At 45.5% G+C, this 14,872-nt stretch overlaps 1 protein-coding gene across 1 annotated transcript in view; it reads left to right on the top strand.

Annotated features, from left to right (window-relative positions):
- URGCP (upregulator of cell proliferation) overlaps positions 1-8,389 on the top strand; it is a 31,313-nt gene extending 22,924 nt beyond the window's left edge. The window contains 4 exon segments of the mRNA XM_070359636.1: positions 1,682-1,732; positions 1,963-2,001; positions 5,098-5,958; positions 5,961-8,389. Coding sequence (XP_070215737.1) covers positions 1,682-1,732; positions 1,963-2,001; positions 5,098-5,958; positions 5,961-7,690 — 2,681 coding nt within the window. The 3' untranslated portion in view covers positions 7,691-8,389.
- Positions 8,390-14,872: the final 6,483 nt, after the last annotated feature.

The following is a 14,872-nucleotide window of genomic DNA, read 5'->3' on the forward strand; positions in this document are numbered from 1 at the left end:
ACTCTTTGCAACCCCATGAACCTCAGCATGCCAGGCCTCCTGTCCATCACCAACACCTGGAGTCTACCCAAACCCATGTCCATTGAGTCGGTGATGCCATCCAACCATCTCATTCTCTGTCATCCCCTTCTCCTCCTGCCCTCAATTAGATGGCCAAAGTATTGGAGTTTCAGCCTCAGTGTCAGTCCTACCCATGAACACTCAGAACTGATCTCCAGTAGGATGGACTGGTTGGATCTCCTTGCAGTCCAAGGGACTCTCAAGAGTCCCTGGTGGTCCAGTGGTTAGGACTTTGCGCTTTCACTTCCCAGGGCCTGGGTTCACTCCATAGTCCAGAAACTAAGATCCTCTCAGCTGTATGGCATGCCCCTCCGACCCCGCCAAAATAGTAAATTTTATGTTACGTGTATTTTAACACAATTTTTAAAAACGGAAAAATACTGAAGGAAAAAAGTGTTTTATGGTGAACAATTCTATGACATTTAGTACATTCATAAACTTATGAAATCACAACTTCTTATCTATTAATTTCCAAAACATTTCCATCACTTGAAAGTAAAACTCTCTACCCCTTGAGCAGTTTCTCCCATCTCTCCTCCCAATTTCCAGGCTGGACCACCAGTCTGTGTTAAGTCTTTGTTTATATTTATGTTAAGTATTTTCCTATAAATGAAGTCATACAGTATGTGCCCTTTTGTGTTGTTGTTTTTTTTTTCACCTAGCATAGTGTTTTGGAGTTCCTCCATGTTGTTCCTTTTTCGGGTTGAATCATATGCTATCGTATGGATAGACTGCATTTTGTTTATCTATTCATTTGTCAAGTGGACGTTTGGCTATTTGGTTTCCACCTTTTGGCTATTGTGAGTAATCATGCTATGAACATGCATGTACATGTACTTGTTTGAGTCCCCGTTTTAAGTTCTTCTAGGCAGATACCTCAGAGTGGAATTACTGAATCAAATGGTAATTCTGTGTTTAACTGTTTGAGGAATAGCCAAATTGTTTTCCCAACAGCTGCACCGCTTAAAGTCCTACCAGAAATGTACAAGGGTTCTGATTTCCCCCCATCCTGTCAATGCTTGCGATTTTCCATCCTTTTTTAAGGTCACCATCCTAACAGGTGTGCAGCGCTATCTCACTGTGGTTTTGATTTGATTTCCCTTGTGACTGATGATGTTGAGCATCATTTTATGTTCTTGTGATCATTTGTATATTTTTTTGGAGAAATGTCTATTCAACTTCTTTGAATATTCCACTTTTCAATTGAGGTTTTTTTTTGTGTGTCTTTTTTGTTGTGAAGTTGTACTTGTTTACATATTCCAGATACTAGATCTAATCACATATGATTTGCACATATTTTCCACATTCATAGGTGGTCTTTCACTTTCTTGAGAATGTTCTTTGATGCATAGAGAATTTTACTTTGATGAAGTCCAGTTTGTGTATTTTTTGTGGCCTGTGCTTTTGGACTGGTAATCCTAGAGCAAATCATTATCTTGTGTGTGTGGTTATTACTACTTTGTGTCCTATTTGGGGTTGTAAGCAAATTAAATTTACATAGGAAAAACTGAAACCAATAATAGTACTCAAAATAAACATTGTATCTTCACTTGAATTTTCTGGTAGAAAGGTCCTAAGTTGCTGATGAAACTAAATGTGTATATATGTTTTTTTCTTCCAGATTTGGAATGGAGAGAAATGGAAGGAGATGACTGCGAGTTTCATTATGGAGGTAGAAATTACAGGATTGGCAACAGATTGGATTAGGGAAAGAGATAAGGAAGTGATGGGCAAAGATAGGCAAAGTGAAAAAAATAACTGGGATTTTAGATTTTGAACAATTGGGAGAAGTTACTACCTTAGTAAGAAAGAATGGGGGTTCTAAGTTTAGCCTAAATTAATTTGTGTCAATTCAAGCCCCCTAATTTGATTGATATTTCATTTTCCTTTGCTTTTTTTTAGAGGGTCCAAATGAAGCTCAGGATAATGACTTTCCAATAGGTATGTTTCATCTCTCTGCTCTGTCTGTGTTATTGATGGAAAACATCATCTGGGCTGATAGTTTCAACCCCTGACTGCATCAAAAGCACTGCTAGTCCATTAATCCTTTATGTGCCATTAATAATACTGCCAGGAAAATAACGCCTGGGGAGCTGTTACCATACAGAGTAACATAATGAATTTGCATATTTGTACATAAAGCTCAAAAACCTTATTTTTAACAAGTTCCTAAAGTGATTCTAAAGCTTATCCAAGTTTGGGAGTCATTCATCTGATCTGGTGGTTTCATTTATAGATCTGCCAAGGGTCATGGACTGGGCATGGGTGTACACATTAATAGGTTTGTTTGCTCTGGCTTTCCCTGTCACATTTAGCTACATGCTGCTTAAAAAAGTTATTCTATGCCTGGATAAGAAAAACAATGTCCCTGGTTTTAATTCAGGCAACAATCAGAAAATTAAGTTACTTATATGATGGATTTCTACTAAGGTGTCTCTCCCCATGTGGTTCTTTTGTTTCTGCAACAAGTTTGCCAGCTCTTGACTCTCTGGGATGGTATGGCCAGTTAGCCCCTGTGGAAGGCTGAGCTTCTGAAGAGAGACATTAGGCAGCAAGTGGATCCCTACAGGGGAATGAGTGCTTTGAGTCCTGCTCTTCACCCAGGCATGGTCCTGATCCCATCATATAACTTACTGGGAACAAGAAGGCTGATAACCTGCATTTCCTCCTGTGGTTTCTGTCAGCACCTAACGTAGCATCATAGGCATAGCTTCCTCTTTTAAGGAAAGAATGGAGAGAATCCTAGAGCTCAGCAGGATTTATGTTTATTTGTTTTGTTAATATATTTAACATTTAAAGTTTTCTAATTATATGCAGTGCTGTCAAAGTGCTGCCCTCGATATGTCAGCAAATTTGGAAAACCCAGCAATGGCCATAGGACTGGAAAAGGTAAATCCTCATCCCAATCCCCAAGAAGGCAATACTAAAGAATGTTCAAGCCACTGGACAATTGCACGCATGTCCCCTGCTAGTAAGGTTATGTTCCAAGTCTTGCATGCTAGACTTCAGCATTACATGAACAGAGAACTTCTAGATGTCCAAGCTGGGTTTAGAAAAGGCAGGAACCAGAGATCAAATTGCCAACATTCACTGGATCATAGAGAAAGCAAGGGAGTTTCCAGAAAAACATCTACCTCTGTTTCATTGACTATGCTAAAGCGTTTGACTGTGTGGATCATAACAAACTGTGGAAAACTCTTAAAGAGATGGGAATACCAGACCATCTTACCTGTCTCCCGAGAAACCTGTATGTGTCAAGAAGCAACAGATAGAACCAGATGTGGAACAACTGACTGGTTGATTGAGAAAGGAGTACGACAAGGCTGTTTATTGTCACCTTGTTTATTTAACTTATACACAGGGCATATCATGTGAAATGCCGGGCTGGATGAATTACAAGCTGGAACCAAGATTGCCGGGAGAAACATGAACAACCTCAGATATGCAGATGATTCCCAATGGCAGAAAGCGAAGAGGAACTAAAGAGCCTCTTGATGAGGGTGAAGGAGGAGAGTGAAAAATTTGGCTTAAAACTCAATGTTAAAAAAACTAAGATCATGGCATCTAGCCCCATCACTTCATGGCAAATAGAAGGGGAAAAAGTGGAAGCAGTGACAGATTTCCTCTTCTTGGGCTCTAAAATCTGCAGCCATAAAATTAGAAGCCAACTGCTTCTTGGCAGGAAAGCTATGACAAACCTAGACAGTGTGTTAAAAACCAAAAACATCACATTGCTGACAAAGGTCCGTATAGTCAAGGCTGTGGTCTTTCCAGTAGTCATGAACGGTTGTGAGAGCTGGACCATAAAGAAGGCAGAACACTGAAGAATTGATGCTTGAACTGTGGTACTAGAGAAGACTCTTGAGAGTCCCCTGGACTCTCAAGCAAAGAGATCAAACCAGTCAATCTTATAGGAAATCAACCACGAATACTCATTGGAAGGACTGATGTTGAAGCTGAAGCTCCAGTTCTTTGGCCACCTGATATGAACAGCCAACTCATTGGAAAAGACCCTGATTCTGGGAAAGATTGAGGGCAGGAGGAGAAGAGGGTGACAGAGGATAAGATGGTTGTATAACATCATTGATGCAATGGACATGAACTTGGGCAAACTCCAGGAGATGGTGAGGGACATGGAAGCCTGGTGTGCTGCAGTCCATGGGATCGCGAAGAGTTGGACACGACTTGGCGACTGAACAAATTATATGCAGTAAATTATATGCAATGAAAATTGGTAAGATGCTGTGGCCAAGAACAGGGATGGTGGAGGAAACCTTTGCAGGTGACATTACTGTTCTGAGCATCTAGTGCTTGTAAGAATTCATACTCTATTGGATGTTATGGCTGAAAGTCTGAACAAATAAGTACAGACTTATGATCTCTACCAAATATTTTAATACAGTGAAAATTTAGAACCATACTAGCAGCTTCAAGTTTGGAGAAATGTTATTTAAAAGTGATTGCTATTACTCTGTACCAAGAGTAACTCCCTGTTTCCTTTACAAAATTTCCAGCTTGTTTGTAGACAGAAAAGAACATCAACCAGAAAACCACAGTGAATCAGTGATTGTGTCCACTGTGGAAAGTTCCTGGTAACAGTGTGAGGGAATCCACTGCTGGGCCAGAAGCACAGGAGTATGTTGAAGGGAGCGGGGTATGGCCAGAGAATGAGGCCTGTGTTCCACATCTCAAGCGCATAGCTGCTCACTCTAGCCAATTAAATTTGGGCTTGGCATTGCTAAATCTTGGTAGCTTCAAGAGAAACAAGACATTTTTTACATAAAATCTCCCAATTCTTAAATGTAGCCCCTGGATGTCCCTTTCTTTTTCGTCTCTAATGTCACATGTATCTGGCCACACTTGGGTCTGGGGTGGGTGATGTTACCTTTGTCTTGTTCTCAGGTGGCCTAGGGGTGCCTGCATTCTGCTCTGAAGGAGGCCATCTCCTACCTGCTGAGTTCGGCTCTCCCTCCCCACCTCTAACCTGGATCCTCTGACATGCAGAGTATGTAATTATATCTTCATTTCTCTCCACAGAGGAGAGGAGCAGACTACAAGAAATGCTGTTCCTTTTGGGACTAGAGACATACCAAACACAGAAACTCAGCCTCCAGGACGCCTTACAGATCAGCAGTGACAGCATGAAGAACTGGGCTCCTCAGACTCCCAAAGACTTGCCCTGGAATTTCCTCAGGAAGCTGCAGGCCCTCAATGCTGAAGCCAGGAATACCACCATGGTCCTGGACCTTCCCCTGGACACCAGGCCTGTGGAGAAGGAGAGCCAAATGGAAGAGGAGATCATCTACTGGGACACGGCTGAGGACATCTCAGCAGACATCTATTCCTTCTCCGAGCTGCCAACACCCGACACACCTGTGAATCCCTTAGACCTTCTCTGTGCCCTTCTGCTTTCCTCTGATAGTTTCCTGCAACAGGAAATTGTGTCAAAAATGTCTCTCTGCCAGTTTGCACTCCCTCTCATTTTGCCTGACCCAGAAAACCACTACCACACATTTCTGCTGTGGGCCATGAGGGGGACTGTGCGGACATGGGGGTCACAGCCCCCAAGGGTGATGGGAAGCTTCAGAGAAGACAGCATGGTCCTGTCCCGAGCACCTGCCTTTGCCTTTGTGCGCATGGAGGTCAGCAGCAACTCTAAATCCCAGCTTCTCAACGACGTGCTCAGCCCTGGCCACAGGCAGCAGGACTGTTTCTGGCATCGGGATCTGAACTTGGGCACTAACCCTCGGGAGATAGCAGACGGGCTGGTAGAAATTTCCTGGTTTCTTCCCAGTGGCAGGGAGGACTTGGACATTTTCCCAGAGCCCATGGCCTTCCTAAACTTGAGAGGTGACATTGGGTCTCACTGGCTGCAGTTCAAGCTCTTGACAGAAATCTCTTGACCATATTCATCTTGACTGACAACATCAGTAAGAAGGAATACAAATTGCTGTCTTCCATGAAGGGGTCAGCCACAAAATACTACTTCATCCTGAGTCCCTACCGTGGGAAACGAAACACAAACCTGAGATTTCTGAACAGGTTAATTCCTGTGCTGAAGATGGACCACTCTCACGTCCTCGTGAAGGTCAGCAGCACAGACAGTGTAGGCTTTGTGCGTAGGGTCCGCGCCATCATCACACATGTGACCCGGTCCCCCTGCAGGAGGGTATCCGTGGAGGACATGGCGAACGCGGCCCGCAAGCTGGGGCTGAAGGTCGATGAGGACTGTGAGGAGTGTCAGCGGGCAAAGGACCGGATGGAGCAGATCACCAGGAAAATCAAGGACTTGGATGCCTACCGCAGGGATGAGCTGAGGCTACAGGGGGAAACTTGGAGAAAGGTGGCCCAGGTGGAGAAGGAGCTCTGCCAGATCCAGTGGGCCAGCGACCCTCCTGAGAAGTACAGGGCTGAGCTGAGGCATCGGTTACTGGAACTTCGAATGCAGCAGAATGACCATGACCCTTCCTGGGGGGTCCAGGAGTTCATCTCGGGCATCAGCAGCCCCTCCCTGGGGGAGAAGCAGTATTTCCTGAAGTGGATGGAGTGGGGACTGGCCCGGGTGGCCCAGCCAAGGCCAAGACCATCTCCAGAGATGATTTTTACCCTGAGACCAAAGCACTGTGGGGCCGTGGACTTCAGTGAGCCGTTCTGGCCTGAGCCCCTGGGGGTGGAGCATTTCCTGCGGGAGATGGGACAGTTTTACGAGGCCGAAAGCTGCCTTGTGGAGGCAGGGAAGCTGCCAGCAGGGCAGAGGCGGTTTGCCCACTTCCCAGGCTTGGCCTTGGAGCTGCTGCTGAAGGGGCTTCCTCTGGAGCTGATCGATGGGAACACCCTAAGCCCCGCCTTGCGCTGGGTCACAGGGCTCCTGAAGGAGCTACACGTCCGCCTGGAGAGGAGGTCACGCCTGGTAGTCCTGTCAGCACTTGGCGTGCCAGGCACGGGCAAGTCCACTCTTCTCAATACCATGTTCGGGCTGCGGTTTGTCACAGGAAGGGGCCGTGGTCCTCGAGGGGCCTTCATGCAGCTCATTAAGGTGGCCGAGAGCTTTAGCCAGGACCTGGGCTGTGATCACATCCTGGTAATAGACTCTGGGGGCTTGATAGCTGGAGTCCGGACCGAGGCAGGGGAGAGGTTTGAGCGGGAGGCTTCCCTGGCCACTTTGATTATGGGGCTGAGTAATGTCACTGTGGTCAGTTTAGCTGAAACAAGGAACATTCCACCAGCTATTCTGCATGCATTTCTAAGGCTGGAAAAAACAGGGCACATGCCCAACTATCAGTTTGTATACCAGAACCTTCATGATGTGTCTGCCCTTGGCTCCAAGCCAAGAGATCGGAGGCAGCTTCTGGACCAGCCCAGTGATGTGGGCAGAGCCACAGTGCAAATGGAGAAACACGGTGACGGGATCCAGACGCTGGCTGACCTGGCCTTTTGGGACCCTGAGAAGCAGCACATTTGGCACATCCCTGGCTTATGGCATGGAGTGCCTCCCATGGCCGCTGTGAACTTGGCGTACAGTGAAGCCATTTTTGAACTGAAGAGATGCCTGCTAGAAAACATCAGGAATGGCCTGTCCAACCAAAATAAAAACATTCAGCAGCTCATTGAGCTAGTAAGACGGCTGTGAGTCATCAAAAGAAAAGATCAGCTGCCAGAGGCCTCCTCTGGGCAACCTGTTCTGATGGGCCTGTCCACGTGGGGCTGTGCCCAGCTTCTGAGAGGGGAGAAAAGTGAAAATGGGGCTGGGTCTGGAGTTGCCTACACAGTGTTAGGAAAGGAAGTTACCTCACAGACCAGCTCAGAGATGCTTTCAGGAGTATAACAACCTGGGGCAGGAGCTGTTGACACAAGCAGTAAAGTGTTCTTTGTCTCTGAACTTTGCAGCCCCTGGTGGTTTGCCTTTTGTACAGCTACTCTCTGTCATTAGCCTCTGAAGCAGAGAGTGGCTCCTGAAAACTGCAGCCCAGGCAGACAGTAATCAGGATAGGGCTGGGAAGGTGCCCTGAGGAAGCAGGTAGGCCTTCCCAACTAGCAAACTTCAGCGTCAGCATGGGTGACCCAGTCCTGCCCACTGAGGGAGTGCCTGCTGTGTGCACGCGATGTATGGACTGCCCGTGCCCCAGGAGGGCTCCTGCTGGTTCTGTTGCACCCACAGCACTTTGTTTACACCTCCGCCACAACACTCAACATGTGCAGTGTCTTACCTGTGCATATGTTTGCCTCTTGCCTAGACCTGTGAGCTCCTTGAGAGTACATGACCCACATCTGTACCCCCAGAGCCTGACACACTGTAGGCACTTAATAAATGTGTGTTGAATGAATGAAATTAGTGAATGCACAAATGGTAAGTAATGGGCAGGTTCCTCTCTGTGCCTTGATTTTTCTTTTTCTTCAAAGAGGATCACAGTGTCGTCTTAGAGGGTTGCTTACTAGAACATCTGAAATAGTGGACACCTGGGAGAGCATCTTTAAAAATGCCATCATGTCCCCTTTCTTTAAGCAGAGATCCAGTCTTCAGGGTATTAATAGAAAACTGAACTAAATATCTTCACGGGAACTCTGTGATGGTGATGATAGCTCCATCATTACCCATTTTAGGAAAGGAGGCCTGGAGCAGTTCAGCAGCTCATCCAGCCTGCAAACCTGCATCAGGGGTGAGGAGCTGATGAGGAAGCGGGTGCCCTCTGCCCTGCACCTCTGCTTGTGACCACTTATTGTCCCCAGACTTCCACAGCTTCCAGGCTGAACCTGAGCCTGGCCCCTTGGGTGTCCCCAGTTTCATGCCTCCAGGACAAGACCCCTGACATCATCCATGGCCCACTTGACACCATGAGCCAGAACATGGAGTTTTTCCTCTGGTGAGTCTCCAGCTGGAATCTGTCTGTGCTGGAACAGCTTGAATCAATGTTTAAAGGAACTGATTGGTTTTCATCCATCATAAAGAGATTTCCAGTGCTTGAATTTGGGACCCAGGAATGTCCTGGGTGAAATTCCTATAAGTGCTAGAGAGGCAACTGGGTAGTTTTCATGACTCTAAGAGGGAAAAAGGAAGGACAGGTTTTGGTATTTCCAGGTAAACCAACATCTTACTATTTGTGTATATAATGATCTAGGAAGAAATGAATTTTTAGTGCCTGAGCACTAGAAACTCTTTTGAGTTTCAGAAGTGATATGTGAAAGTCATGTCCAACTCTTTGTGACCCCACCTACTGTAGAGTTCATGTAATTCTCCAGGCCAGAATACTGGAGTGGGTAGCCTATCCCTTCTCCAGGGTATCTTCCCAATCCAGGAATTGAACCCTAGTCTCCCATATTGCAGGTGGATTCTTTACCATCTGAGCCACAAGAGAAGCCCTCAGAAGTGATAAGGTTTTCCTAAATTTGTTAGCAAAAGACTAGGTTCCCCAAGTTCCAGCACTTCTTCCAACCTCTGTTTCACATATCCAGAGCCAGGCTCCCAGAGCACAGGGACCACATTCTGAACATCAGGGGCAGCAGGCGGAACATCCTGGGGCTCTGGAACAGGGGCTGAGCAGCCTGCCATTAAAGAAAGGGTTCCAGTCTGGAGGGCTCCCTTTCCAAGTCTGGTAGAAGGAGTTCAGGGAACAGACAAGTTCCTGGTCCCCACCTGGAGGCCTCATTTTCCTGAAATTGCAAATTACAGAGGGGAGGAGGCCCTAGGCCCAAGCAAGAGACTTCCAGAACTAGTGACACAGCTAGGGTTGGGGTCTGCGGCTCAGACAGGTGACCCTGGTCCTGGAGCTCAGAACACTAAGCATCAGCCTACTGTAGCCATTCACGGGTACACCACAGTCAGAAGGCCTCCCTGCATCAGACCTGAAGACATCTTTAGGGTCTGAGAGGTCATGGAACTTGCTGTAGGGCTACTGGGCAGTAATGTCTTTAGAGCCCAGCTTTGTAATGTGAGAGTGTCTCAGAAGAATGGGTGGGTGGACAGCTCACAGGGTATCAGGTGCTTTGATGAAAACATAAACCATGTCAATGATCTTGGAGTAAATGGGCCTATGAGTCTTAAGATTGGGCACAGAACACCTGCCCCATTCTCTGGAGACAGAAAGTAGGATGTGGAACTCAAGGTCTGGTTTTGAACTTGGCCTTGCTTCCTGCTAATTACATGGCCCTTGAACAGAGTCATTCAACGTCTCTAAGCCTTATGTCACTCCTAGCACCTCCTCTGTGGTGAGTGCACAAAAGCTGGTTTTGGAGGAGCCAGTCTGTGTGCACAAACAAGTAAGGCACCTGAAGATGTGTCTACACCAGTCTGCATGCCCATGAGACTTACGCAAAGGAAGCTGCCGGCCTTCTCCATCAAATTCATTTTAACAGGCCAAAAAGGATTTATCTTGTAATTGATTAGTGATATCTTAATTTACAGCCTTTTCTCCTTCTAATTAGTGATGTCTTCTAAACGATGTGATCTTAGATTTACTGAAACATATTGTCTAGCAGGGCTACTGTTGAGAAATCTGTGCCAGTGTAAACCTGATCTGGTAGCTCTCCCCAGCTCCTCAGATATGAATTAGCCCAATAAAGAGAAATCCTTTCTTTCTGAGTCAGTAGTAAAAAAAATGATTTTTGCTGCAAACCTATCCTGAGTTCCTAAAATTTCAACAAAATTATATCAGAATGCAGCCTTACAAGCACTGTAAGTCAGAGCCGCAAAAGAGAGCTCCACGGTGGTCTTGCTCTGGCTTCTGTGACTTTCCAGCCCCCATCCACAGCACCCACACTTGGGCTCCATGGCTGCATCTACGCTGTCTGTCTGGGGCCTCTGTCCACCTCTCCTTGGTCCTGGCTGACCCTTCTTCAGGATGGCTTTGACGGCAACCCCACCTCCACTCTACACCTAAGGTCATGGTCCTCATCTAAGCCCCTTTTACTTGTCTCCTTCTCTGCCCTCCCCATCAGAAGAAAGGATATCAAGCCTATTTTTTTGTGTCCAGGTCTAGCACAGTAGCTAAGGACCAGGGAGTGACGTCTCAATGCCTTTCATACATGTGGCCCACTCCTATCCATCTACTTCAAGGCGTCCTGAAGTAGGATTGTTTTAGCTTAGGCTACCAGTGTAGCAAAGGGTGTTTCTAATTGGTTCCACCATCAGAGACTGGACTTCCTCAGGATGGCAATGCTGGTCAGTAATGATAGTTTTGGATGTAACCCCTCTTCTTGTGCCTCAACAGAAGGAGAGTTGAGAGGTAGGAGTAGAGGCTCATGGGGAAACATGGGATTAGGGCCCCTTCAGCTTCCTATGCAAGAGAGAAGACGATTCAAGACTCTGCTTTAATTTGGTTTCAGTGGTTGTTTGGCACAATTCACAGAAGAGAGGTCGTGAGAACCTCTGGGATTCTCTTGGTGAATGGGTTGGTTATTAGCAGAAAATGAATTACCAACAGTGACACAAAAACCATAGGGTTACAAAATTTAAAGTATCAGCAGTTCTGAATTAGAACAAGTCCATCTTGTGAGGAGAATCAACATGAATGGAGCTGTCTCCATGACCCCACAGCCAACAGGATTGCAGACGTCTCTGCCTAAGACACCTCTCCCAGAGGGTGCATTCTTGTGCGTTCTAGGAAACAAACACTGTTCTAGGCTGTGCTGTGCTATGCAGAGTCTCCTTCTCACACAGTGCCACCCCACAGCCTAGCCACTGCTCTATCCTTTGATACAAGTCAGCCTTTGGGCTACACTGGACCCACCGAACAGACCATCTTCAAAAAAAAGTCCAGACCACACAGCAGCCCCCTCCTTTTTCTAGTCCCCTCAGAATAAGAGCTGTGATGGTCTCACAAGACTGGTGGTAGGAAAGGGTTGTAAGAAGCATCTAATGTCCCTCTCCTGCAAAGGGGTCTCAGGTTCCGAGGGTCTTTCACATAAACCTGGAGTTGAGGATGCTGTTTCTCAACCTGGGCTGTAAATTGGGATCATCTAAGGAGTGCTGCCACTCCTCTGCCCAGTACTGTCCTTGTGGTATGGGGTCCAGTGGGCTCTAATATGCAGTCAGGGTGGAGAATCGCTGCTCTGAGAGTAAATAGGGGAATCTGGATCCTCCTGGCTACCATGAGGAGAGCAAAGGAGCTCACCTGTGAGAATAAACAGCCGGACACCCTTGTCTCCCCAGGGTTCTGGTCTGGACTCCCAGCAAGGGAGTCCCCCAGGGCCAATCCTGAGCACTCTGTGCCCAACCACAGACACATGGGCCATTCGTCCATTCTCTATGGTTCTGAACACTCACTCCCACTCAGTGATGCAGTGGAACCCCAGATACGGAATGAGCACATGCTTTGGAACAAGAAGTCCGCTACCCTTTGCTAGTTCTGTAACCTCAGAGGAGTCTCTGAGCTTCCATCTTCTGATCTGCAAAACCTGGACAATACTGCCTCCTTTCTAGGATTGATGGGAGAAGCAAAGTACATAAAAACACCGTTAGTGTTTTGTTAAATGGAAATTACAGAAAAATAAATATCCTACTAAATTATTTTTCTTGGTGATCTAAAACAATGTAAGTTCATGCTAATGTATTAAAATGTACTTTTAAGTTGTTTAAATCATGCAAACACATTTATGTGATCCCCCCTCCTCCCCCACCCCCTTTCAAGGAACCAGCTGAATCCCTTTTTGCAACAAGGCATAGTATAAAATAAAGATAATAAACAAAAGGTAGCAAATGGTCTGGATCAGTTTGGAATTCCTGGGAGACTCTCAGGCATAAGGAAGAGTGGCAAAACTTGAACCCCAAGCACAATAGCTCCTGCTCGGCTGGACAGCACTGCCTTCGGCTGTGAAGTCCAGGCCATTGTCACCTTGATGGAAAACCAGGCCTTTCCTTGGGTGAAGGTGGTATTTCAGTGAATTCTCATGAACCCTCAATGGCTGGTTCATTTCTCTAAGAGGATATAGATACCAGGGACTTTATTATTTAAACAATAACAACAAAATATTTATTAGCTGCTCACTCCATCAGGCATTTTACAATGTGAGTTTCACAACAACCATCATTGTCCTCATTTTATAGATCAGAGAAACTGAGACTCAGGAAGGTCAAGTCACTTGCCAAAATTTACAAGCCAGGAAGTTGTAGTTCTACCTGATCTATATCTACCAGATCCCACGTGCCTCACCACTTTGGAGATTTAAAAATGCTTCTCTTGTGGCTCAGCTGGTAAATAATCCACCTGCAATGCTGGAGACACAGTTTAATCCCTGGGTTGGGAAGGTCCCCTGGAGAAGGGAAAGTCTACCCACTCCAGTATTATGGCCTGGAGAGTTCCATGGACTGCAGTTCATGGGGTTGCAGAGAGTCAGACATGATTGAGCAACTTTCACTTTTCAAAAATTTACCAAAATATAAATTACCAAACTTTATGGAAACTTTTAAAAGAAAAAAATACTATCAGCTTAAAAAAGTCCTTCAGTTAAAGTTGAAATTTCTTATATTTGAAAAATATTGTGATTGAAGAACATCTCAGTCCTATTCTGTCCCCTTATTCAATATGCAGAACAGCTGGAGGCCACAGTTAAACATTTTAGAAATAAAATGTTCCTAGTAAAGTGGGCTTGAAAGACGTTGTCCGTTTTTGGAGAAGCCAGCTCCCAATGGTCAGAGGAAACGTGATCATGGAAAATGGACTGCACTGAAGCCAAGAGTCCCCTCCAAACCTCCCCGTGTCGTCTGAGGCAGCTCACCGTTTGCCTTTGCCTCTGTTTCCCTTCCACACACATGATAATCTAGTCCTCCCTCCCATGGGAAAGCACAGCAGTTTTAAGCAGCATTAGGTGAATGATTTAAGTCAAAATGGTCAAACGGTGGCAACTTCACATGATTCACCCTAACAGTACCAATAACAGCACTATGAGGTGGTATTATTAACAAAACCAATTATATAGATTATGGAACTGAGGCTCAGTTGTACAAAAATTGTTATATCTGAATCCAGAGTCTGTGTTTTTTCCATTACTATGTTGAATTCTGAACTAAGATATCCAGTGTTGATATTTTCCCCTCTGACAATTTCTGGATATAATTACAATGGCAATGCTTTGGCAATGCTGAGTAGACCAGGTTCTATAATATCTTCAAGAATTTTCTGACCATCAGTCCTTTCTCCTTTAAAACTTCCCTTCCTCAAGGACCAGATCCTAGGGTATGGTCAGATGTGAAAACCTACCCTCTGCATAACGCATCCTTGAAGACTTGGATGATTTTTAAGTTTAAGTTACAGCTAATTGAAAACTTACCCTCTGCATAACCCATCCTTGAAGACTTGGATGATTTTTAAGTTTAAGTTACAGCTAATTTATTAATATTAGTGTACAATATTATATTAGGTGCTAAACTAAAAAACTAAACTAAGTCACTTCAGTCGTGTCCAACTCTGTGCGACCCCAGAGATGGCAGCCCACCAGGCTCCCCCGTCCCTGGGATTCTCCAGGCAAGAACTCTGGAGTGGGTTGCCATTTCCTTCTCCAATGCTTGAAAGTGAAAAGTGAAAGTGAAGTCGCTCAGTCATGTCTGACTCTTAGCGACCCCATGGACTGCAGCCCATCAGGCTCCTCCATCCATGGGATTTTCCAGGCAAGTGTACAACAATATTAATAATTCAATATTTTTTATAGATTTTGCTTCATTTAAAGTTATTATAAAATTAAAAACTTTTTATATTCCCTGTAGTGAACAATATTTCTTTTACCCTGCTTATTTTTACATTGCAGTCTGTGTCCCTGAACCCTGTCAACTAAAAAATATTAGTTACAACCTGTAAATAGTTGTTTTATTTGGTGGGAATGT

Source organism: Bos mutus, chromosome 22, assembly GCF_027580195.1.
Source record: "Bos mutus isolate GX-2022 chromosome 22, NWIPB_WYAK_1.1, whole genome shotgun sequence".
NCBI classification, from domain to species: Eukaryota; Metazoa; Chordata; class Mammalia; order Artiodactyla; family Bovidae; genus Bos; species Bos mutus.